The sequence below is a fragment of the Gadus morhua genome, chromosome 9, assembly GCF_902167405.1.
Source record: "Gadus morhua chromosome 9, gadMor3.0, whole genome shotgun sequence".
NCBI lineage: Eukaryota > Metazoa > Chordata > Actinopteri > Gadiformes > Gadidae > Gadus > Gadus morhua.
Genome location: NC_044056.1, coordinates 2,825,923 through 2,848,737, shown reverse-complemented (window position 1 = coordinate 2,848,737; position 22,815 = coordinate 2,825,923). Strand labels below are relative to the sequence as shown.

The following is a 22,815-nucleotide window of genomic DNA, read 5'->3' as shown; positions in this document are numbered from 1 at the left end:
CAGGTTGACCGTACAGCAGCCTGGTCTTGTATGACAAAACCAACTGCTAAATGTTTTAAAGGTAATGTGATGTGCGTGTGTGTGTGTGTGTGTGTGTGTGTGTGTGTGTATAAACTTTAGCAAGGAGTCAACTGAGAAGAGAGGAAGTGGTGCTCTGGTTACCTTTGAGGAAGAAGTGGATACTTCAGTCATGCGATGCTTGAATTACAGTACACACACACACAAATCTTTAAAGCCTTTGTTGACCTGTAAGACACACACACGTATCCTTTACCACCTCCTGACTAGCGCCGCTAACTTGTTAAAACAACTAGAGCTGACACGGCTTAAAGAGTAATGGGGAATAGGTTTCATGTTGTAAGGAAAACTATCAACCATATTGAAATATTATCCGACACTAAAGGTTGATTTGCAAGGGAGGCGATCAAATTGTGAAACTTGAGGAGACATGTATTGTATATGTATTGCTTTGTGCTGGTTTCAGCTTGCAGGAGATTGCTGATCAATGGCTTTTACAATTTACATGAAAGCAATAATAGTTTTAGAGTGTAGAATCAAAGTATTGTTGAACCGCAGATCGTTAACAAGACAGTTATAGTAATTACACTAACTATTGGACTTGGGAAAAAAACATCTTTATGTAAATCTTTGATTTATTGTTCAATAGCATAATTTCAGTAATTATGTAAAAAGGATACATTTCACATTGGGTGAAATATGTCCTGACTATACTTGGCACCTAAAAACAAACTAAGACGACCGCAATCCTTTTCACTTCTGGTATTGAGGCACCAAAAAGGTCTGCTATCGCTGTGTGTGCAAAAAGCTTTGAGTTCCGAAGGCGCAGCAATGTCCATCAATCAGGGGATTACTCCCCGGTTCGAACGCCTGTCTGTGCATTATTAAATATCCTCCAGCCCCCATGGCCCTGTGACCCGCTCAGCACTCAGTCTCCTAACACTGTCCTCCATTATCAGAATGGACAGGAACCGGCTGCATGTAGCCTGAAACCTTTCAACTCTAATTCTAGTTTAGTCTCAAACAATTGATCTTCCCCGCGTTTAGAGAAGAAATACATTATTTGTTCCTACCAAGTAGGACAATAGTAAAAAAAAAAAAAACATGGAAACGACAGACTGAATGGCAGTGACACACAACTCACTCATTGCAAAGACAAGAATTCTTTCAAATAAAAATCTTTTATTTTGTCCATTAATAATAATTATAATTATAATAATAATAATAATGTCATCGTTTTCATTCCATCTAGACTCCACCATGCCACTTTCAGAACTGGAGTATTGTTTTTAGGAGGCCCGTCTGTGTGTCTGCCTGTTTTCCGGGTGGCTGCACACAGGACAGGACAGGACAGACAGACAAGCTACGGATTCTGGACGGGGAGAGAGGAGAGTAAAGAGAGAGAGAGAAAGAGAGAGAGAGAGGGGTGGGCGAGGGAAACGTCGGTCTGCAAGCTAGAGTGACACTCCATTTCATTTTCCATGCTGATTCAGTCCAGTACAGGCACAGGGGAGAAGGGGAGGGGGGCGTTCTCCTGGGGGGGGGTCCATCTGCTTGGTCATCACTTCACCACAGTGGGAAAGAAGGGGCCGGGGCAGAGAGATAGCTTCAAGCTTATTGGTGAGGCTACTCAATATGGGGACCAGGACAAACCAATCACAAACCGATAGAGTAGAAGGGGTGTGTGTGTGTGTGTGTGTGTGTGTGTGTGTGTGTGTGTGTGTGTGTGTGTGTGTGTGTGTGTGTGTGTGTGTGTGTGTGTGTGTGTATGTGTATGTGTGTGTGTGTGTGTGTGTATTTCGTCAGCATAACTTTGAACCTCCTCCACTGTACACTGGTCAAATGTTACCGTCACAGCCAGGTACAAAGAGCAGGTAATCATAACTCCTTTTCCTGTGAAAAGAAAAATGTTTTGAGTAAATTACATTTGACCATCACATGTTTGACTGCAGGGTAAAACGTCCGATACTTAATCTAACCAGCCCCTGAAATATATATTTCACCTGTGTTTCATCGGGCTGTAGTATTGCCAGTGGAAACAATATTGTTGTCAGAGTTGGACAGAGACCGCTCCTTCACCACGGGGTCTGCACCAAGAGAGGAAGAGGAGGAAGAGGAAGAACAGAGGCAACCGGAATGCCCTTGAATTATTTCTGGCTTCGAGGAGAGGCTTAACACAAAATGAATTTATGCAAGTTGCATTTCTAATAGTACAGTACATCAATTAAAATCAAAAAGTACAGTACAAAATCTCACTCTTTCGAGCGTATTGTACGCCGCTGTATACTGCCCACCTGTGGTGTCGTTATAAACAAGGCAGCATTAGAAAGCTTACAGTGGCCTATAATGATAGCATGAGGCTACTGCTGAGAGCTCCAAGAAGCTCCAGCGCAAGCCAAATGTTTGTAAGTGTTGGGGTCCCTATACCTGCTCTGCTGTGTTACGTGGCCTGATGTATGGATTTATGAGTAGGGCATCTGAGTCCGAAAATAACTTAATTGCAGTTTTGGCCAACCCTCTATGCAGTTCGGTTAGATTTTCTTCAAGACGGTGGAACCATTGGCGATCATGTCTGTATGCTCGGCACTGAATATTGTGAATTTGTGTATTTTTTTACTCTGTGTTTGGTTATTTGGTTATTTTGTTTGTGTTGATATGGATCCTCCTGGGTCTGAAATAAAGAATTATATAATTATAAGTGGGTCTACAAGTCCAATATGTCCATTATATCTTTATCTTTTTTATCCCTGGGTCTAGAGTTCCGTATGAGCATGAGCCTGTTAACGAAAAGGGTCCAGGCTATCTCAAACCGATCCCATTACAATCACGGCACTGAATCGTCATACTGCTTTAACGAGCCTAAAGTCGTTGGGCTGCCGGACTACAGACGAGGACTTCCATCCAACTGATCTCAAGTTATCAATAACACGACGAAGGCGGAACATTTAATGTCTGACGGGGGTTAGAGACAGGGAACTGGCCGGGAGGGCCGGGAGGCCCGGAGACCGGCTTCATCAGCTCACAGCGGGGGGTCAGAGACAGAGAGAGGCCAAACCACGTCTAACTGTTGGGCCATCAATACGGCCCCTCCACCCCAGCCAGACTCCCGGACCCCGGGTGCTCACAGAAGTAGGGGTGGTCCATGGCCTCGGTGGCGGTCAGCCGCTGCTGGTGGTCGTAGCGCAGCAGCTTGTCCAGCAGGTCCAGCGCCTCGGGACTCACCAGGTGCTGGTTCTCCGTCTGCACAAACTGCTGCCAGTGCTTCTTGTTCTGTCTGCGGACGCACAACGGACACACAACCTTTAGCAGTCAGATCGCCGCCAGTGCTTCTTGGTCTGTCTGCGGACGCACAACAGCTTAACACTACTAATACACACACTAACAGCTTAACAATAATACACACACTAACAGCTTAACACTACTATTACACGCCAACAGCCACTCGACACTCAACGGGGGACCTATGAAGGATACATTTGGATTTCTAAAAGGTTTTGCGGTTTACTCATTTCAGTTCGGTAGCAACACCCGCTTTAATCCAAAGCAGAATCAACCTACAGCGATTTTGTTTTATCAAGGAGCGGGTAGGTCTACCTGAGCTGCTCATTGATTCGTACAGGTAGACTGGGGATATTAGGCTCAAGCTCGTGCACGATAAAGAATAGAAGGTCAGAATGTGAAAATACATTGCGTTGCAATTTTTTGACGTCATGGTTCGGCCATAAGCAGGCCTTCACTTACTGTCCGAGCAGGTCTTTGAAACGCGGGTCCAGTTCGATGTGGTACTTCCGCAGGTAGCTGAACAGCTCGTCTGTGCCCAGGACTTTGGCGATACGCACCAGCTAAGGAGAGACACAGTTCTGCTGTTGGATAGCAGTGTGTGTGTGTGTGGAAAAACTTTCCCTTTTTCCAAACCGAAGATAATGTAGTTGTGGAATGTGTGATTCAATCTCACTGAAAAGATGAGGTGTGATCAGTTAGAATAATTCTGATCTGTAAGGTTGAATATTGAATTCAAGATTGTATATGGGTAAGGCCGCAAAGTGAATGTGAGTGAGTGAGTGAGTGAGTGAGTGAGTGAGTGAGTGAGTGAGTGAGTGAGTGAGTGAGTGAGTGAGTGAGTGAGTGAGTGAGTGAGTGAGTGAGTGAGTGAGTGAGTGAGTGAGTGAGTGAGTGAGTGAGTGAGTGAGTGAGTGAGTGAGTGAGTGAGTGAGTGAGTGAGTGAGTGAGTGAGTGAGTGAGTGGGAGAGAGAGAGAGACCTGGTCGTAGTTGTCTTGTCCATGGAAGAAGGGTTCCTTCTGAAAGATCATACTGGCCAGCATACACCCCAAGCTCCACATATCAAGGCTGTAGTCATACATCTGCACGGGACAGGGAACAGGGACTATATTATTATACTTTATTACATCCAAATACTGCAGTACTGTGTGTGTGTACTTCAGGGTTACCTGGTAGTCCACCAACAGCTCTGGGCCTTTGAAATACCTCGACGCCACCCGGACGTTGTACTCCTGAGCTGGGTGATAGAACTCAGCCAAACCCCAGTCTATAAGGCGCAGCTGTGGACACAAACCCCTGTTACTGTTCCTGTTCCAACGCCTCCTTTGAGCCTCAACCACACAGCTAGAGATGGATCTTGAGCACACTCTATTCACGGGCCAGCATGCTGTCGCCTTCTGTCCAGATTATGAAGGGGATGAGGTAGCTTTAAAAAAACGTCAATACGGGTCTGGGTGATGACAAAATTATAGCCGCCTTTCCTGGCTTCTGTAAAACACCAGTGATCAATAACAGTTGATAAAATGACTGTACAGAGTCTGCTGAAGAGCATTCAGTGCGCCTGTGCCACTGAAGTCCTTTGGACCAAACATATTGGTGGGTGTTTTACTGAAGCCATCGTTACCATCTTTCATATGGTAACGACGGTTTCATCAGCCAGATTTATTTGTATTTACTTGTCCCTAAATCTAAAATTAAAAACAGCACAATTTAAATGAACAGCATACTGGCTGATAATTGCCAGGTTGATAATTTAGATTCAAATCCTGCTGCATTCGTTAAAAAAACAGCAGGAGTTGTGAAAAAACAGATGCTCTAGAAGTTGCGGTTTAAGTTTTGCTTTTGCCAATTGTCTGCTTGGATGATTTTCCCCAGCAGCTGAATACCATCCCAGGCATGACACTACCAAGGAAACCCGACCACAGCCAGACGCGTACCTTTCTCATTTGGTGGTCGATCATGACATTGTGTGGCTTAACGTCTCGGTGCATTATACCCATACTGTGGCAGCAGTCCAGTGCCTACAAACAAACACACTTTGGTAAACTCATTGCAAACTGCTTTATCAACATGCAAGGTTGTCATGTGGCCAATTCATTTATTCCAATTAAAAACGTCATATGCTAAATTGGAGCTTATCTGATGTTAACCACTGCTTATAAGATAGTGGTCATGAGAGTATAACCAGGAATTGTCGTATTTTAGCCAATGAATTACAAATACACACAGATAAGGAATAGAACGAGACACTGACTCTTGCGAGTAGAATAATGTAACTCAGCCTGCAATTATTGACTAACACTTAGCCTAGACTACCTCAGCATACATTAGTACGTGCCAATGTCTTCAAAGGGAAGTGATTAAGAATGTGTTTTAATATTATAATCTGTGCGCGATCAATCAGAATGAACTTCCTAAAGTACGATACATGCTACCAATGCTATATAGCTATAAACACAGAATATGTGCACTTCCTGTGTATTCATTGGTACAAGGGGTCTTAACTACATGCAACTCGAATCGGCCTCACCTTCAGCAGTTCATACATGTAGAAACGAATATCAAAATCTGTCAACTTCTGGTACAATTCCTGCAAGGGAGACACGGTCAAATGTCAGATCTCATTTTCTGAATCACCTTCTATCTCTTGCGGGTAGAATAATGTAACTCAGCCTGCATTTATTGACTGAAACACCTCGATATGACCAGACAGACAAACTGGAGTGTCATTGCATTCAAATTCTCTCACTGGCACATTTTTGGCATTCTTTATCCGGAGCAGATGTGAACTAGGAAACACCACGAGCTGCTTGGATGGAGACAGGACTCTGACTCCTATCAAGAAGACTGTTACTATTCAGGACGTTCAGAATCATGCAGATAGTACAGATTGTTGTACCTTGAAATCTGTGTTATTGATGCACTCGAAGACGAGAGCCGGAGTTCGGGACTGCAAGGCCGTCGTGGGGAGATGATGTGAAGGTTAGGGCAAGATAGGAGGAGATAGGAAGAGTCAAACAAACAAAAAGCCATGATAACTTTTTTGAATTAAATCCAGCTCCTTATCAAAGATTAATAGATGTTTGATATCGTGTCCTTATTAGAGACTTCGATGACAATTGTTTGTCTATTATCACTGAAGTCTATTCCGTTTGATTAAATGTCGCGTCACTCATGCAGACCGAATGCCCACAGACGCATGTTTAAAGCAGAGCTTGTAATCCCATCATAAAAATGCATATCTATGCACATTTTCAAATTTAGGATCAATAAAGTGACTTCTGACTTCCTTACCTTCTTTCATGCACGGATAATGCACGGATAAGCACTTAATGGCAGAAGGTTTCCATTAAACCCAGTGAGAGCTTTTAGTTGGGTTTCCACCCAGTGAACTATGACCTACCGCAGGATCCACCCAGTGACCCATGACCTACCACCGGGTCCTTGACCGTGTGCTCCCTAGGACCTGTGACCTATGACCTTTGACCTACCACAGGGTCCTTGACCGTGTCCACCAGGCGGATGATGTTGGTCCCCCCTCGCAGGTTCTCCAGGATCTTTATCTCCCGCTTAATCTTCTTCTTCTTCACGGGCTGAAGTGTCAAAACAGAACCGACAACGTTCAAATAACGATATGACCCATATTTAAACAACAAGCACTGTCAACCATTTCTTTTTCTAACGAACCACAACAACAACAACCCAGGGGAGTGTGTGCAGAGAATGGATGGCATGCTGTGGAACAGACAGTAAACACTGAGGTGAAACAAAAGTCAAAAGTCTGCTTGCCTGAACAAAGCATCCCCTTACAATTACACTCGGACACACAAACCGCCCCACACACGCACACACAAACCGACCCTACACACGCACACACAAACCGCCCTACACACACACACACACACACAAACCGCCCTACACACGCACACACAAACCGCCCTACACACACACACACACACACACAAACCGCCCCTACACACGCACACACAAACCGCCCTGTTAATGTGCTGACTCAACAGAGCCATGCACTAGTCTATCAGTCTCTCTCTCACTCTCTCTCGCTGTCAAAGGCCAGCACGGGGGAGTGGACAGTGTTTAAAATTAAGAAGGGAGTCCACACATGCACAGGGTAAACAGAGCAACAGAGAGAGGCTGTGGCTCTGAACACCGTCCTCCAGTGTAAGGAAGCCTAAACTCCTTCAATGGAATCAGCGGCAGCCAACAGAAACACACCAGATCGATATGGTGGTAATTGCCCTTTTCTACCGGTCCCCTTTTTCAAGTCCTATAGTTTACAAGACCATTGACTAGAGCCTGAGCCCAGCTCCACCCCGCCCCCTGCTGCACACCAGATCTCTTCCAATAATCTCATGCACAGGTTCCTGAGCTCGGAGATCAACCAGTCAGGTGCCATGATTATCTAGGCCTACATAACCACGCCGCTGTGTGTGTGTGTGTGTGTGTGTGTGTGTGTGTGTGTGTGTGTGTGTGTGTGTGTGTGTGTGTGTGTGTGTGTGTGTGTGTGTGTGTGTGTGTGTGTGTGTGTGTGTGTGTGTGTGTGTGTCATCGTGGTTTATACCGTAGTTCATGATGTTCATTTCTTTGAATGCAATGGGTTAAGCGGTTGTTCAAATGCTTTCCCTATCTTTCAGTGTAGAATGGGGGAATGATGGACGGACTGATGAAATAAAGATTAAAAAAGGATGTTTAACCTAGCTTTAAGAGGATAAATACAACAGAAATATGATTTTAAATAGGCAACCAACAATCCCAGGAAGGCAACTAAAGGAGGCCACACTCCTGGCCCTGATTCAAGCGGCCTTGCTTCCATAATCACCTTGAGGATCTTGACAACCACCTTTTCGTTGTTAGTGATGTTGATTGCCTCAAACACCTCACTGTATTTCCCTCGGCCCAGTTTCCTCACCAGCTGGTAGTCTTCCTGGTTGCTGCATGGGTAGAGAGAGACACAGTGAAACAGAGACAGGTGCTGCAATGGTCTTCACAAGCAACGTGAAAAGCATGTCGTTTGTATACCAATATGTATGCATTGCAATTTGCCAAAGAAATAAGAGTGCCACAAATGGCATGTCTAAGTGTTATTAACTATCTATCGATCTATAGAAGGATTAATAACATCAATGTTCCTGGTAGACTGCAAATAATTGAATGACATTTGACATCAAACTCAATACACTGACCACATTTCATAAAAGATATGCATGATCAAATTAAACCATAACATTAAAACAGGGCTCACCTCCAACTTGGCACGTGAGCTTCATAGTCCCAGTATTCCCGGCTCTTTAGTGTGTTAACATCTGCGTAAACACGGGACTTACTGCCAGCTGCTGGACCCGGCATGATCAGATTATTGAGCTTAGCTCGCTGTGACAGGACGGTGACTCGGGAGGTAGGGATGCCACCGAGAATTCCCCCAGTATAGGGGAATAAACAACAAGCCTATCACCGTATAGATAACCAATGCTTTGCTCGTTTGTGGCAGGTCGAACAGATTTATTTGCCTCACACGACTATACAGAAGGAGGAAGGCCAGAATGGGATGGTACTATAGGAGAAGCCTGTATGAAGGCTGCAAAAAGGGTGCCGTGGATCACTGGCGCTTTTTCGGATTGTCAAGAGGCAAACGGAACCAGAAAGGTTCCGAACCATAAGCTGACTGATTATAGAAGGCTGATGGTGTATCTAACTGGGGGTTTCATATGGACAGGTAGACGTTAGGGGGTATTGAGGTAGAATGCGGGAAACGTGCCTTGTTTCTATGTATTACAACAATGGGATTACAACAATGGGATTAAAATGAACCCCGAAAAGGGCACAGTTCAGTAGTTTCAGGGATGTACGATTAATCCAGATGCCATTGGTTAAACCCCCACCCACTCTCTATGGGCCTGAATGCTTAATAAAAGGGCTGGCTACGTTACCGAGTATTTTTCAAGTGGACGCTGAAATACAAAAAAAGAATCCATCGGGAGTCAGGCAACGTTATCAACCCCGGTTTTCGATTGACAGATCAACCCTCTTCACGATCGGTAGATGACGGCTGGAGAGGGGGTGGAGTACGTCAGATCGATGTTGTTAGCCAATGTAGCGACAAATGCTACCTCAGTACGAAAATGTCGCACCGAGGGGGAGCGCCCGGTGCTGTGCACCATCAGCGGATTGCGTCGCATGTGCAGCCGTACTGGAATGCACCTCCAACCCCCGGTAAGACCCCGACAAAGGTCGGGATTTGGGGACTTTCTGCAGACACCCCCCGGTCGAGACCGCGGACGGAGCAGCGGATTGCGATTGAAAACTAAGCCACCCGGATGTGATATACGTTGCCGGGGTGAATTTGTCTTATTTCATTTGGTCCCATATCCCCATATTACAAGCGAAACAGCGCCATCATTAGTACCGGCGATAGTGCATCGGTGGTTAGGAGCGGTAAGAGGGAAACCAAGGTGATCACATGTAGTAGCTTTAAACTAACTGTTTTGAATAACTGTTTCCTTTCTTCTCTGAAAGGGGAAAAAATTGTGTCATGTGTTCAAATTCGTTCTGTTATTGTTGGTAACCCATCTGATTCAAAGGACATAAACCAAGTCAGATGCCCAAGTACTTGGCATATGGTTTTCTGAGCAGCATAACCCAAAACAATTGTTTCAATACTGGCCAGAAGAGGAAAATATCGGCCTACTTTGGGACCAACAACCGAAGTTTTGTTGTGATCTTCTGACAACTGAATCACCTTCTGAAACTCTCATAAATAGGGAGAACATCTACTGCAACACTTTAAATAATTGGCTGTCAGTTACATATTGGTCCATCAGTTTATTCAAATGTAATCTAGGTGTAGCAATCAGTCATCATTATAGTAGCTACTGCTGATATTTATTTGGGATGGATGCTTCAATAAAAAACAACAAATGACTTTATAAATGAAAAAGTTTTATTTGTTAGTGCTGTGTGTAATTGAATGCTACATACATACAGATAATCTTAGCATGAATGTACACATACTGTACGTCGCCACAATGTTTTAAACTTTTTTTTTCTCTTTTCTTCTTTTTTTTTTTAAACTACATCATTCACATAACTAGTACAATTGGAAAAAGCTATAGGAAGGAACGGTGCTTCATGAAGGAGAGAGGTGAGGAGGGGAGGGAGGGAGAGCGCACCGGTTCCCAGGGACAGAATACAGGAGCTAAAACAGCAAGCATGCAGAGGGCAGAAGGACGCTAGGGCCTGAGGCGCTGGCCACGGGAGCTCTGAATTCATAAATTAAGAGAACAGGACAAAATCAAAGTTGGGGTTCGGGGGAGGGCTGAGGCCAACTTGTAGCTGCAGTCCATCAACAGGCCGAATTGGACTGTTTTGTTTTTTTTGGAGGGGAGGGGGGGGGGGAGCTGAGTTGCATCTTTTTATAAAACTCATAATTATCTTAATATTATTGAAGTGGCTATGTAGCCCGTGCAGATCCGTGTCATGTTACTGGTTCTAATTCTCCTGTTGGGACCATTATGATCAACGTATTAGTGCCTGAGATCAGATGCAATACTAAAAATAAATCACTGCTGACCACTAACAAGCCGCACAAAAACAAAAAAATACACAATAGGCAGGAACAATTCTTTGGTTTTGAGAATGCACGTGACGTATTCAATCCAGTTACTTTGTCGTGCTTCTTGCATGCCAGCAGTGCACACTCACTGTGAGTCTGGCCCCTAATGTCCAAATGCCAAGTTAAACTTTTTGGGTACAGGTTGACCTTTCACATTTGGATCTGCCTCTATAAGTCCAGTGCATTGTTCTTTTAGCCGATTTGACATCCCTGAAACACTCTGACACGGATCTACAGCCAGCCCACCCAATTGTGATCTTGTCGTTTAGTTTGATTTCAGCGCTCCCCTTTCGTTGTTAATAAAAACCGACCAGCTATCCCGGCACCCTGGTCTCTCCATCAAGAATATAGATTATTCATATTGTTTTAAAGAATATTAATTATGAAATTAATATAAAACACAAGTGTGAAAAACTTTTTTAAAGAAAGACACATACACAGTACTTTAACCTCCTCGCTTGAGTCCCAGACCTTTGCCTGGCGCGTTGTTCTAAGCCAGTATGATCAAACTGCAGAGAATGCTGTCTGTCCCGAACGTTATGGTGTCAGGGATTAGGACAGAACAAGGCGAAGGGAGTTCTCCAAACCAGGGACGAAGAGGCACCAGGGCCTCACATTAAGGCCCAAAGAAAAATGATCGCATGATGTTGGATCCCCTAACCTCCTTATTTTTCTTTTCATTTCCTTTTTTTCGAAAATAAAATACTGCACCCAAACCAGGTTTCAATACAACACTCAAGAACAGGGTGTGTGTGGGGATGTATGTGTATATATTTATACACATACATCCATCCCCTCCCCCCAACACACACACACACACACACACACACACACACACACACACACACACAGTCACCCACATACGTAACAGCTAGAACAGTCCCCATACTACATTTAACAATATGGCAGACTTTTGAACCAAACGGTGAATCAAGATTCTTGAGGAGCGAACTAGAATCTCATTGCATTCAAAGAAATAAACATCATGAATTACGGTATAAACCACGACAACGGACAGATCAAGCTGAGCACATGTTAAAAAAAACTATGTGAGTAAAAAAAAAAACATACATCAACAATAGATGGATGTTTGTCTTGCAAAAAAAAGGTTAGTGATAAAAAAGCAAACCTCAAAAGGGAAAATGGTTTATAGTTGTAGTCCTGGCTTCACTACTTCCCACTCATTCAATTACAATTAGGGCATTTTATCAAAAAGAAACTTACATCGGGTTGATACACACATATCTTGATCTTGTTGATACATATCATCCCTGTATAACAGTATTTCGTGTTTTTCTTTTTACTGCAGAAGATCTGCATCACCCTAGCAGTGCACTCTCTCGCACACTCTCACACTTACACACAGGGAACTCTTTGAGGTTCCCTATTGCATACCAATACGAGACTACAAAAAAAAAAAAAGAATAGCCAAAACAAAAGAATATTTGTTCAAACATCTCACACGGCTAAAAGGTAGCAGGGGTACAAAAACAGTCGTCATTGCAGAGTGGTTACTTTTCTTCTTTTTCTCTAAGAAAGACAAAAAGCGTGACACTTTTCTATTGTGCTCAAAATGACGTCTGCATTATATACACAAGCTGAGGGCGCCACCATACAGGGCCGGCCACAGGAAACGCCGTCTCCGTGGTGTTGATATTTTTCAGAAGCACGGCAGGAGATGTCACGTCACATATTACTCAAAGAGTCTATACAGAGGAATAGCGTTGGTATCAACGATGACGTTGGGGGGGGGGGGGGGGTCTTCTTCTGTGTCTGTCTCTAACAACAATGTCCGCCCCTCGTAGAGTCTGCTATTCGCGCGAATGGGACTGCTGGGACAGAGCTTTGAAACCGGCCCAGTTTGGCTGCTTGGTTTCCAAAAGTCAATGTAGTATATAGTCTGTGTCAACAGACTACCGCTTCCACACTGTTGTTGGAATCATTTCATAATAACATAGGCTAAATCACATCCACACGGTTACAAAACGTAATACAAGGACCCACAGAACACTGGTCGCATGAGAATCATACCGCTGTTTCTTCATACATAAAAAGGATCGAAACTCGAACCCTGGAGAGGATTTGGATGGGGAGCATGGATGGGTAGGAACGCTAGGATGTGTGATGGGTGGCTGTCAAAATAAGAGTATATTTTGTGTGCAGGTGTATTTACACTAGGGATCGACCGATATATCGGTCGGCCGATATTATCGGCCGATATTCACGTTTTTTACGTGTATCGTATCGGCCGATACGCGGCTGATTTTCGCCGATATTTTTTCGCTTTTTTTTTTTTTTTTTTTCACTTGTTATACCTCACCCGTTTTTAATATTTGTTAAATATTGCTCATCTAATTTTTCTTACTTGTTTTACCTCCCCTGTTTTTACTATTTGTTAAATATTGTTTTTTATATTGAAGTTCAATAAATGTTCCTTTTGTCAATTTTTTTTTCCTTTTGTTATCAGTGTAATTTTTATGATTGAGGGAGCAAAAGCAGTATCGGCTCTAAATATCGGCTCTAAATATCGGTATCGGCGTATCGGAGTATCGGCTAAGGCTGATGAAAAAATATCGGTATCGTATCGGCCCTAAAAAATCTGTATCGGTCGATCCCTAATTTACACCGAGTTGGGGAGGAACTATGGAGCAAAGTAACGGTTCAGAACTTTTTTTCTACAGGGGCTGGGGGGGGGGTCCACATCCCGGAGACGGGGGGGCCACAGACCGGTTTCCTCTGGAGGTAGTAACGAGCTGAAGAACAGTGAAAGAGGGAGCAAAGGGAGGTTCATAAAAAACACTCGCATCAGTCAAGGGCTTCTCAGGTTGGCCAGATCACAATGGGAAGGACACACTAACAAAAGGTCCTGCATATTTCCCTTTAACCACCTTTACTGCCAATTAGTTATTTACAAAAGCTTTTTTTGGTTTCTGATGGGAGGTAATTGTGATTGAAGATGAGTTTACTTACTAACTGGATATATTTGCTAGAAAAGTAGCGTGGCATGGGGATTAAATATGTCTTGCATCGCCCTGCTCTATGAAGTTTTTAAAAATGTTTCCCTAAAAACCGATGCATTTGGCAGTAGTCTACAGACGGCGAACCTACAAATAACTAAATTCTGTCAGTGGTTAACTATCTAAAAATGTTATGCCAAGAAAGAGTCATAGAGGGATAAGCAAAGAAAATTGGTTCCTATGGTAGAAGGTTAGCAGGGACCTGATACGGAACTTAGGGAACCGTTATATAGAGGAGAGGGGGTTGCCAGGGACAACGAGTTCAAGGGCGGTACAGTACTTCCGGATGTGTTTACATACAAAAACCAAAAGGGAACATACACAAAGACAACGCACGCTAAATGCAAGAGGGCACCGGGTAGCCGCCGCCCTCCGCGGTATGCTGGACTGTGTGATCCTGCAGGGAGCCCAGGTCACTGTAACGTTCTCCGCACCACACACACTTGAACTGGCCCTCGCGGGAGTGCGTGGCCTGGTGCTTGACCATGTGCTCCCGCTGCTTAAATCCCTTGTTGCAGTTGGCACACTTGTAGGGCTTCTCCCCGGTGTGGATGCGGCGGTGGCGGTTCAGGTCGGACACGTACTTGAAGCGCCGCTCGCACTCCGGACACTTGAGGGGCTTCTCGCGCGACGGGTCGCAGCGGTGCTGCACGAAGTCAGACGAGGAGAGGAAGCGGCGGTCGCAGAGGGAGCACTTCAGGGGCTTCTCCTGGCAGTGGGAGTTCTGGTGGCGCTGCAGCGTCGAGCTCTTCTTGTAGCCCTTCCCGCACACGTCACACTTGTAGGGCTTGTCCGGGGAGGCCGACGAAGGCTCGCCGCACTTGTGCCGGAGCAGCTCTCCCGACTGGCTGAACTCCTTCTGGCAGGAGGCGCACTTGAACAGGTTGTCCATGCCGTGCACGTGCTGGTGGTAGAGCAGGTGGGAGGGCTGCATGAAGCCCTTGTCGCACAGGTTGCACTTGAAGGGCCGGACGCCGGGGTCCTTGTGGGTGCGCCGGTGGCGGACCAACGCGTACTGCTGCTTGAAGCTCATCTGGCACTCGTCGCAGTGGAACGGCCGCTCCTCCGAGTGTGCGCGCTCATGCTGCCGCAGGTCGGACGGGCGCTTGAAGCCCTTGCCGCAGGTGGCGCAGCGGAAGGGGCGGGCGCCTTGCGGGTGGCAGGGGTGGTGGAGCAGCTCCGACGACTCCTTAAAGTGCAGCTCGCACAGGTTGCACTTGAACAGGTGCTCCCCGGAGTGGGCGTACATGTGGCGCACGAGGTGGGAGCGGTGCTTGAAGCTCTTCTCGCACACGGCGCACTTGAAGGGCCGCTCGTTGCTGTGCGTGCGCTGGTGGTGGGCCAGGTGCGACGACTGGCTGAAGGCCTTGTCGCACGTGTCACACTTGAAGGGCTTCTCGCCCGTGTGCACGCGCTCGTGGCGGGTGAGCTCCGACAGATGCTTGAAGCCCTTCTGGCAGACGGAGCACTTGTACGGCCTGTCCCGGGCCGAGGGGAACGGCAGGATGGACGAACTGCTGCTGGCGGACGCCCTGCTACCGTGGTTGTGATGGGAGGTTCCTGAGGTGGTAGGCGTGGGGTTGCCGGAGGTACCGGGCCGGTAGGTCTTCTCGCAGATGGAGCACTTCATGGGGTTGGTGCTGTTATGGGAGGTGTGGTGCTGGGCCAGGGAGGTCAGCAGAGAGAAGCCCATCTTGCAGACGCCACACACAAAGGGCTTCTGCTCCACCTGCACACATTGGTGCTCCAGCAGGTCTGTGGCCTGGTGGAAGATCTTCATGCATTGGGTGCACTGGAACGACCGGTCTTGACTGACCATGCATTGGTGCTCGTGTGGGTTAGCGAGGTGGGAGATATCGTGCCCACAGGCGCCACACTTGTGGCCTCCTTCGTTGCCTACCTGCAGGGTGGGTTGCTGGGCCTGGGCCGGGTGCTGCTGCTGGCTGTGCTGTCCTCCTCCGTGCCCACCGTGCTGCTGGCTGTGCTGGCCATGCTGCAGAGCCGGAGGGTCGGGCTGGAGAACGATACCGTACACGGCACAGCCCAGAGCGTTCTCTGCGCCCGGGGGGATGGCATGGACGACTGGAGGGGGAGCAACAGTATGTTGCTGCCAGGCCTCGGTCATTCGGGCCCGTGAGTAGGGATTCAGCTTGCCGGTTGTTGGGACCCAACTAGGGTGTGAATAAGACAGTTTGGACCGATTGACGGCTGCAGGTCGTGAGAATTTAACTGGAAAGGTTTTCACTGTTCATCAAATAGCACAAGGGCACTGGAAAAGGTCGCTGTTGACCACGTTGCAAATTATTTCTTTGACTGTACAGAGGACCGGAGGAAACAGTCCAGAGATCCTGGCTATCCTAGTTAAGATACAAATCCACCCCTTATGCGTCTTCTAAAGAAACCTGTATGGAAAAAACAAACACGGTGTTGGTTTCACAACAGATTTTGTACAGTGGATCAATTACTATACCATAAGCGACTATATTGCTGTTCAAATAGACCAAAGGGGAGTCTTAATTAATAAGTGTACAAATGACACACACACACACACACACACACACACACACACACACACACACACACACAAGTTCCTGAAACCGAGGGCTTATCTTGAAGTTCCCGTGTCCGCAACCAAAAAGGCGGGTAAAGCAAGCGACTACTCTTTCATATTATCCTTCGGAAACCAAATCTCCCTTTTGCATCCGTACCAATTAAATTTGACTTTTGCAATGACCCGCCGCTGCATTGGCCAATTAAAAATCACAAAACATAATCGTATCTCAAAACAACAATACTTCACACGCTAATCACTAGCATCTACAAAAGCACAATTAATTATGCAAATATTCGATCAGCAACATAGTATTCCGTTCCACCCCTTTTGGCGCAAAAAAAATAATTATGTTCAATCATTCGGGTGGAAAAGTGGGAGGCATCATATAAGCATCTCCGTTCTTTAGACAGAAGCAGGCGTTCATTGTAACCAGGTAGGGCTAACAGCTAGCCTAGCCTCGCTAACATCAGTCCGGCACAGAAAATGGCTATCGTTAGCATGCTAGCAAGCAGCGAACCAGAGTTACTGCTTTGTCAAATCTATCGACGTGTTAAAAAATTGGATAGGAATCCTCATTTCATACAATTCCACACTTATGTGCCCTTTGTATTTATTTACATTGGGATTGCTTCAGTAGTCGTGGCTTCGTCTTTGATAACTAGGCCCCAAAATACCTACCTTCTTCACATCCGCAGACGATTCTCCGATGCTCTCTTGTTTGAACGCTGGCTCCAGGGGCGATTTTTTCCCCGAGATTTTGGTCAATAAAATTGGTGTGACTCCCATTCGATACTCCAACTACCCCCACAAACACTATAAATGTACTCGTCTGCGTAATTCCCAGCTAAGCCATTATTATTGTTGTGAAAAAGAGAACAAATTTTTAACAAATCGCTAGCTGGCTATCGGCTAGCTTGTGAGGTCCTGCCCGAGCACGGGAACATGAATACCCGAAGAGCTAATTGGCATGCTCACAAACACACCCGGAACCCTGCTATCCAGGAGTTATCGGGTACCCCGTGATGGGAGATCGGTGCTTACAGAAAGTATATTAATTGATTGCAACAAAAAACGCATATCAATATTGCCGTGGAGAATTACGGGTGTGATATATTGTTTATACTCGCAAGAAGCAAACGTGTTGAATTTACTTGAAACTCGATCGCTTACTAATAAGCATAACATCATCATATAAAATAAATTCTAACAATTCATCAGGATGGGTTAATTTGGTCTCCAATTAATAAAAAATATTGGGTTAACTAAGAAGTTAAGAGAAAAAAATGAAGCATTGAATATTTTCAACGGAGGGCTGAAGCGGAACCATGGAGCGGAACATAACGCAGCATAAAGTTTCCGGAGGGCGAAGCGAACGAAGACAGCTTGTTTACATCTCGCCTAGGAAATGCATAACGCACGCGACTGATGGTACAACAATTTCCGAACAGGAATTTGATCATCCACGTTTTAATTTTCTTGGTGTCTTGTCTTTTAAAAACCGTATTTGAGAAACACATTGGCTATATGTCAACGATAGTGTATACGCTAACATTACATCATATAAAATTGTAATTGTAAATCATAAGTGAATTCTTAACAATGCTGGTTGGCTATAGTAGTAGCTCCGACGAGGAAGTTGAGAATCCAAGTGAATTAACAGATTCGACTGGTAAACGCAGAACAGTGTCCTCTTCAGTGTCCTTTGAAGAGGATTGCTATGATCGAGCTGAGAATAAAAAAATGAGAATCGAACAGCAGGCGCCGAAAACAAGGTGTGTCCATATCAAGTAGACAACACATACTATTTGTAGAGGCTATTTGTTATAACTTTTCCATGTTATCCTCTGAATCTGTCAGACTGCCTGTCCCCGGATGTCTGTTGGCCATGTTTCCAGAGGAAGAGGAGCCAGATAATGACACGTCCCTTCATGATGGACGTATCCGTTCCTTTAAGCACGAGAGAGGAAATTGGGCAACCTATGTATATTTTCCATGTAAGATGACACACATACACGGTCCATCGTATTCTCTGGATAATTATGTTAAGAACTGGCCAATAAAGATGCTTCAATTATTCCACAGCAGACAATGCTGATGAAATTCAACTAAATCCTCTGTTTATTTTTTACATCTTTGCAGTTGTTTGTGTCTGCCCCCTACCATGAGACCATCCTGGCTGTCATGTTATTGAAATACTTTTGACTCCTGCTCGCCCCTCTCATCTCGGCAGACCCCCCAGACGAGGACTTCATGGAGCTGCTGGAGGAGCTGCTGGAGGTGGCGGGAGCTCGCGGTGTGCTGCTGACCCAGCAGAGGGAGTTCCATCTCAGCGTGTCTCAGACAGTGGTGCTGAAGCACCATTGGATCCAGCCCTTCACAGAGAGCCTTAAGGGCAGCCTGACCAGCTGCAAAAGGTTAGGGGGGGGGGGGGGGGGGGGGGGGGATTATTGTCTATCACGTCACAGCGAACGCTTTACCGCGGTTTCATTAAAGTTGAAGTGATATTAGTCACTTAAACCTAAACACTCATCACACTCTTGTTTAAGTAACACTGACAAAAATGTTGTCTTGTAGAAGACGTACTAAGAAGAAAAAAAACCAATTTCTTTAAGTAATGGATTTGTGACCTGATTAATCCGTAGAGCTATTAGGACTGGGTCAATTTGTAGGATACCTGTAGCCATTTTAAAGTAATGAACCTGAAAGTTAATGGGATACTAGAACATGTAAGTATTTAAAAATGTATGATAAGCAGTTGATCATTCCATTTTCCATTAGGACGTCAATCCTAATTATGTGAGTCATTCCTACCATGTTGATTGAGAACACATTTTCGGGAGCAGCAAGGGGTTAGCTATGAGATAAGGCTGTGGTGAGAAAGACGGCTGCAATCATCCAAAAAAAGCAACGACGACTGTTGTAGATTACTCAGGAATGTGTCTCACTTGTTAGGAATTGATTGATGGTGTCTCTTTTTGCCAGGTTTGTTTGCTCTGCAGGATCGCTCAGGGTCTACAGTAACGCTGAGAGAACCAGGTAAAATTAACAACTGCCGCGACTCCTATGGTTCCTAGTCAGCAGGCTGATATTCTCTTGCTATGATGTTTATCTTTTTTTTTGTGGTTATTTTACTTGAAATTTGGCTCTTAATTCTCCAGTTGCCCTGTCTCTGGGACTGTTATTAAGCCTGTGTGTGACCCCTACAGGACGTTTTTGGGAATGGAAGTGTCTGCTGGACATGCTCAGTTGGCAGAGATTATGAAAATGGTGGACAAAACTATGATAGAATTTCGCCTTGACACATTCTATAAGGTAATTGCTCATGACTTTTGTGGCAGATCCAAATAAAACAAGAACATTGTGAATCTATGGATATTAACATATAGTAAGACAGCAAAACTTGTCCAGGTATTATTTAGCTTCATTAACAATATGTATAATCTGAAAATTTCTCTCTTTGTCGGCCAGGACTAATAACATAAAAAACAAACAAATTTAAAGTATCATCGGGTTATTTAAACCCAATTATTTAGTTTTCAGTCCCTTGTCTTTCTCTTTTCCCTCTTCTCTAGGATCCCTCGTTTCACGTGAGTCTAGCCTGGTGCGTCGGGGACTTCACAGCCCAGCTGAAAGAATGCCTTAAGGAATTACAGGTATTGTGGTCGAGAACTGAAACGTTCACACAGCCCGGGGCAACAGTGTTGGTATAGATTGATGGATTTCTTTTTCGGCTTGCATTGCATTGCTTTGCCAAGCCCCTACCCAAGAAAAATGAAAGTTTAGTGCATACAGATCTTTAACATTTGATGATGGAAACGACTTCTTGATCCAGTCGACATAGTGACCCATGCCTACATCTTACATATAGCTTGAGAGCTTCTAAATGATTTGGGTCCCTTATTTACTTATTTTTCAAGGGTCTGGTTGACCACCATGAGGAGGGGGCGTTCCTGCTGACGTTGGACTGTCAGGAGCTGCGCTGCAGGGCAGGAAACAAGACCTTTAGCTTTCCTCTGCAGTCCTGAAAAACCGGATCTTTTAAAAGTGGAGCAGTAAAACACCAGCGGTACGACGAACAGAGTTGAGCCAAGGACAAAGCTCCCGGATGAAATCAAGCGGGGATGGTTTCAAATGGAAATGGAAAGATAACAATGTCGCGAGACATTTGTTAAAAGGCTCTGGACTTCTTCGACAGACATTAGCGTAGCGCTGGGAAGACATTGGTTGTTCTAGTGGTCACTAAAAAGTGGTAATGTGGATATCGAAAAATATGAATTTATAATGGACAGCTACCTGCCCATTATAAATGAAATCCTCATATTTTTATCACATCACATGTATACATCCCAGCCAAATGCAATATCATCACAGAAGTCCGGAAAGCCACGTTTTAAATGTTCACATGTCAATGAAACACATGATATATTTTTAGAAGATGTAAATAAAGATTTAAGATTCAGTAAATGTTTAATTTAGAATCTGTATAGAAGCCACAAGTATCACTACTTATTTGGAGGTACACAATGTGTTAATATAAACACTCTGTGACCGCTAATGCAAAATGTACAAACATTGAATTTTGAAAAGTACACAGTGGTGATTGATTATAGTACATAAACATCATGGCAACCAATGGGCTACAAGTTCTCAATTGCTCGCCGCCACAATAACTCATACATCATTAGTCCACGAGCAGTATGCTTCTGTGATATTTGGCTTTGTGTTTTTGGTGTACCGGTTGCGCACATAGTCTATAAAATACATAAGTGTTTTGCAAATGAACTAGGTGCATTTGCAGTTAGGCAGTACGTTGTAAACAAATTGAGCAGGCAGAAAATTGGGATTCACATGAATATCAGCAGCATGCACACTTACGATCAACGAAAGGAAAAAAAAAGTTACTCAAATTGTGAGTTAATGTATCGAACCAGAAAGATAAGGTCCAAAGCAACTAATTGAAATATATATATATATTTTAAGGAAATGAATTCACAAAGGTGCTATTATAATAGCACACATAATTGTCGTTCAGATCTTAATATAATTGTTTGAAGAAAGGTAATTGGCTAACAGTAAAACAGTCAATTTCGACTATTAAAATCCTATTAAAAAATTAGAATTCACTGCATTAAAAATGTTCTAAAAAATGACAACACGAGAAGCAGGGTTAAACGGAGTGCGTAACAGAGCCGGCACGGGTTAACGAATGGTAACATGGTAGCAGTAACAGAGTTGGGTTATGTATCTCCTCGGCTGGCCTCAGGGGGAGCACAGCAGGGTCTTGATGTAGGCCACGGTGGTGTAGTTCAGCAGCATGTTGACGTGCTCGTTCCCGGGCAGCTCCAGCAGCTTGACAGGCTGCCGCTGCCGCCCCACCCAGCGCCCGCACTGCGTGGCGCTCCGCAGGTTGACCGTGCCGTCGCCGTCGCCCGTGCCCACGGCCACGGGCTCCGCGTTGGGGAACTTGTCGGAGTAGCGGAAGCTCTCGGGCGTGGGCACGCCGCTGCCGTACAGGCAGTGGACGGCCACCCCGGGCGGGTCCAGGTCCGACACCAGCGGCTCCGTGTCCTGGCGGATCTGCCAGCCCTCGTTGAACCCCACGTCCGAGAAGAAGCGCTTGTAGTCCGCCACGGTGTAGTTGTAGGTGGGAGTCTGGACGAGGACCTGGGGGTGTGTTTCGGGGGGGAGGGTAGAGAAGAACATGTGAGAGGAGGCTTTTTCCACGGCGGAACACTTCGGTGACTTTGTGGTGTGGGCTGTAAGAGATTCAGTTTATAATCTTAATAATCATAATACCCCAGATTGAAGAAGCCTTTTCATAGAATCCCATAGAATCCTTTTTTTGTTTGGGTCTCACTTAGTGTGGGGTGGTAGTTTGCTGTTGGCAGGGCACCCTTACTAGAATGAATGCACCGTGGGTTTTGATGCCCCATGAGCGTGCTCCTATTTTTTTATTTAAAACCATAGCAATATCAATACTGCCCAGATCTCATAGGTGGAAGTAGTAGAGCGTGGTACACACAATGGTGACAAACAGATTGCTGTAAAATAATTGATATCTAGTCCTTTAGTGAGCAGACAAAATGGAGGAAGACCGACCTGGTTCTTGGGCCAGGTGTGTGCGTAGGGGAAGAGCCAGGTGGTGGTGATGGCGCTGCGCTGCTGCGAACGCATCTTCAACGGGCTGATGACGGGAATATGGTCGTTGTCACCTGCAGAACACATCTTTCAATCAATATTTACACTCACTTTTAGCATTAAAAAGGTGCTGTAGGTACGATTTAAGAATTACGGATTGGGTATAATTTGTTAAAAATGG

General features: G+C 45.2%; 4 protein-coding genes across 5 annotated transcripts in view; 1 reads left to right on the top strand and 3 right to left on the bottom strand.

Annotated features, from left to right (window-relative positions):
* Positions 1-1,180: 1,180 nt before the first annotated feature.
* On the bottom strand, positions 1,181-9,647 carry csnk2a2b (casein kinase 2, alpha prime polypeptide b). The gene is made up of 12 exons (XM_030367070.1): positions 8,559-9,647; positions 8,136-8,247; positions 6,790-6,891; positions 6,198-6,248; positions 5,829-5,888; positions 5,236-5,319; positions 4,468-4,578; positions 4,279-4,380; positions 3,760-3,860; positions 3,144-3,292; positions 2,022-2,105; positions 1,181-1,911 (listed from the first exon to the last, which is right to left on the bottom strand). Exons 1-11 carry the CDS (start codon positions 8,660-8,662, stop codon positions 2,029-2,031), a joined length of 1,053 nt encoding a protein of 350 aa, XP_030222930.1. The 5' UTR covers positions 8,663-9,647; the 3' UTR covers positions 1,181-1,911; positions 2,022-2,028.
* A 3,755-nt stretch (positions 9,648-13,402) lies between these two features.
* znf319b (zinc finger protein 319b) lies at positions 13,403-17,516 on the bottom strand. The gene is made up of 2 exons (XM_030367033.1): positions 17,175-17,516; positions 13,403-16,344 (listed from the first exon to the last, which is right to left on the bottom strand). Exon 2 carries the CDS (start codon positions 16,065-16,067, stop codon positions 14,280-14,282), a length of 1,788 nt encoding a protein of 595 aa, XP_030222893.1. The 5' UTR covers positions 16,068-16,344; positions 17,175-17,516; the 3' UTR covers positions 13,403-14,279.
* A 350-nt stretch (positions 17,517-17,866) lies between these two features.
* Positions 17,867-20,960, top strand: usb1 (U6 snRNA biogenesis 1). Of its 2 annotated transcripts, none has more exons than XM_030367077.1 (7): positions 17,867-17,924; positions 18,354-18,490; positions 18,727-18,910; positions 19,479-19,532; positions 19,703-19,808; positions 20,069-20,149; positions 20,414-20,960. In XM_030367077.1, the coding sequence occupies exons 2-7, from the start codon at positions 18,382-18,384 to the stop codon at positions 20,519-20,521; spliced, it is 642 nt and encodes a 213-aa protein (XP_030222937.1). In that variant the 5' UTR covers positions 17,867-17,924; positions 18,354-18,381; the 3' UTR covers positions 20,522-20,960. The 2 variants fall into 2 exon arrangements, with proteins under 2 accessions (XP_030222937.1, XP_030222936.1); XM_030367076.1 differs by lacking the exon at positions 17,867-17,924 and adding an exon at positions 17,978-18,268.
* The window catches only part of pla2g15 (phospholipase A2, group XV), a 5,639-nt gene continuing 3,768 nt past the window's right edge, over positions 20,945-22,815 (bottom strand). The window contains exons 6-7 of the mRNA XM_030367060.1: positions 22,596-22,708; positions 20,945-22,160 (exon numbers count right to left, since the gene is read on the bottom strand). Of these exons, the coding sequence (XP_030222920.1) occupies positions 21,756-22,160; positions 22,596-22,708 (518 nt within the window). The 3' untranslated portion in view covers positions 20,945-21,755. The remainder of the gene's footprint in view (positions 22,161-22,595; positions 22,709-22,815) is intronic.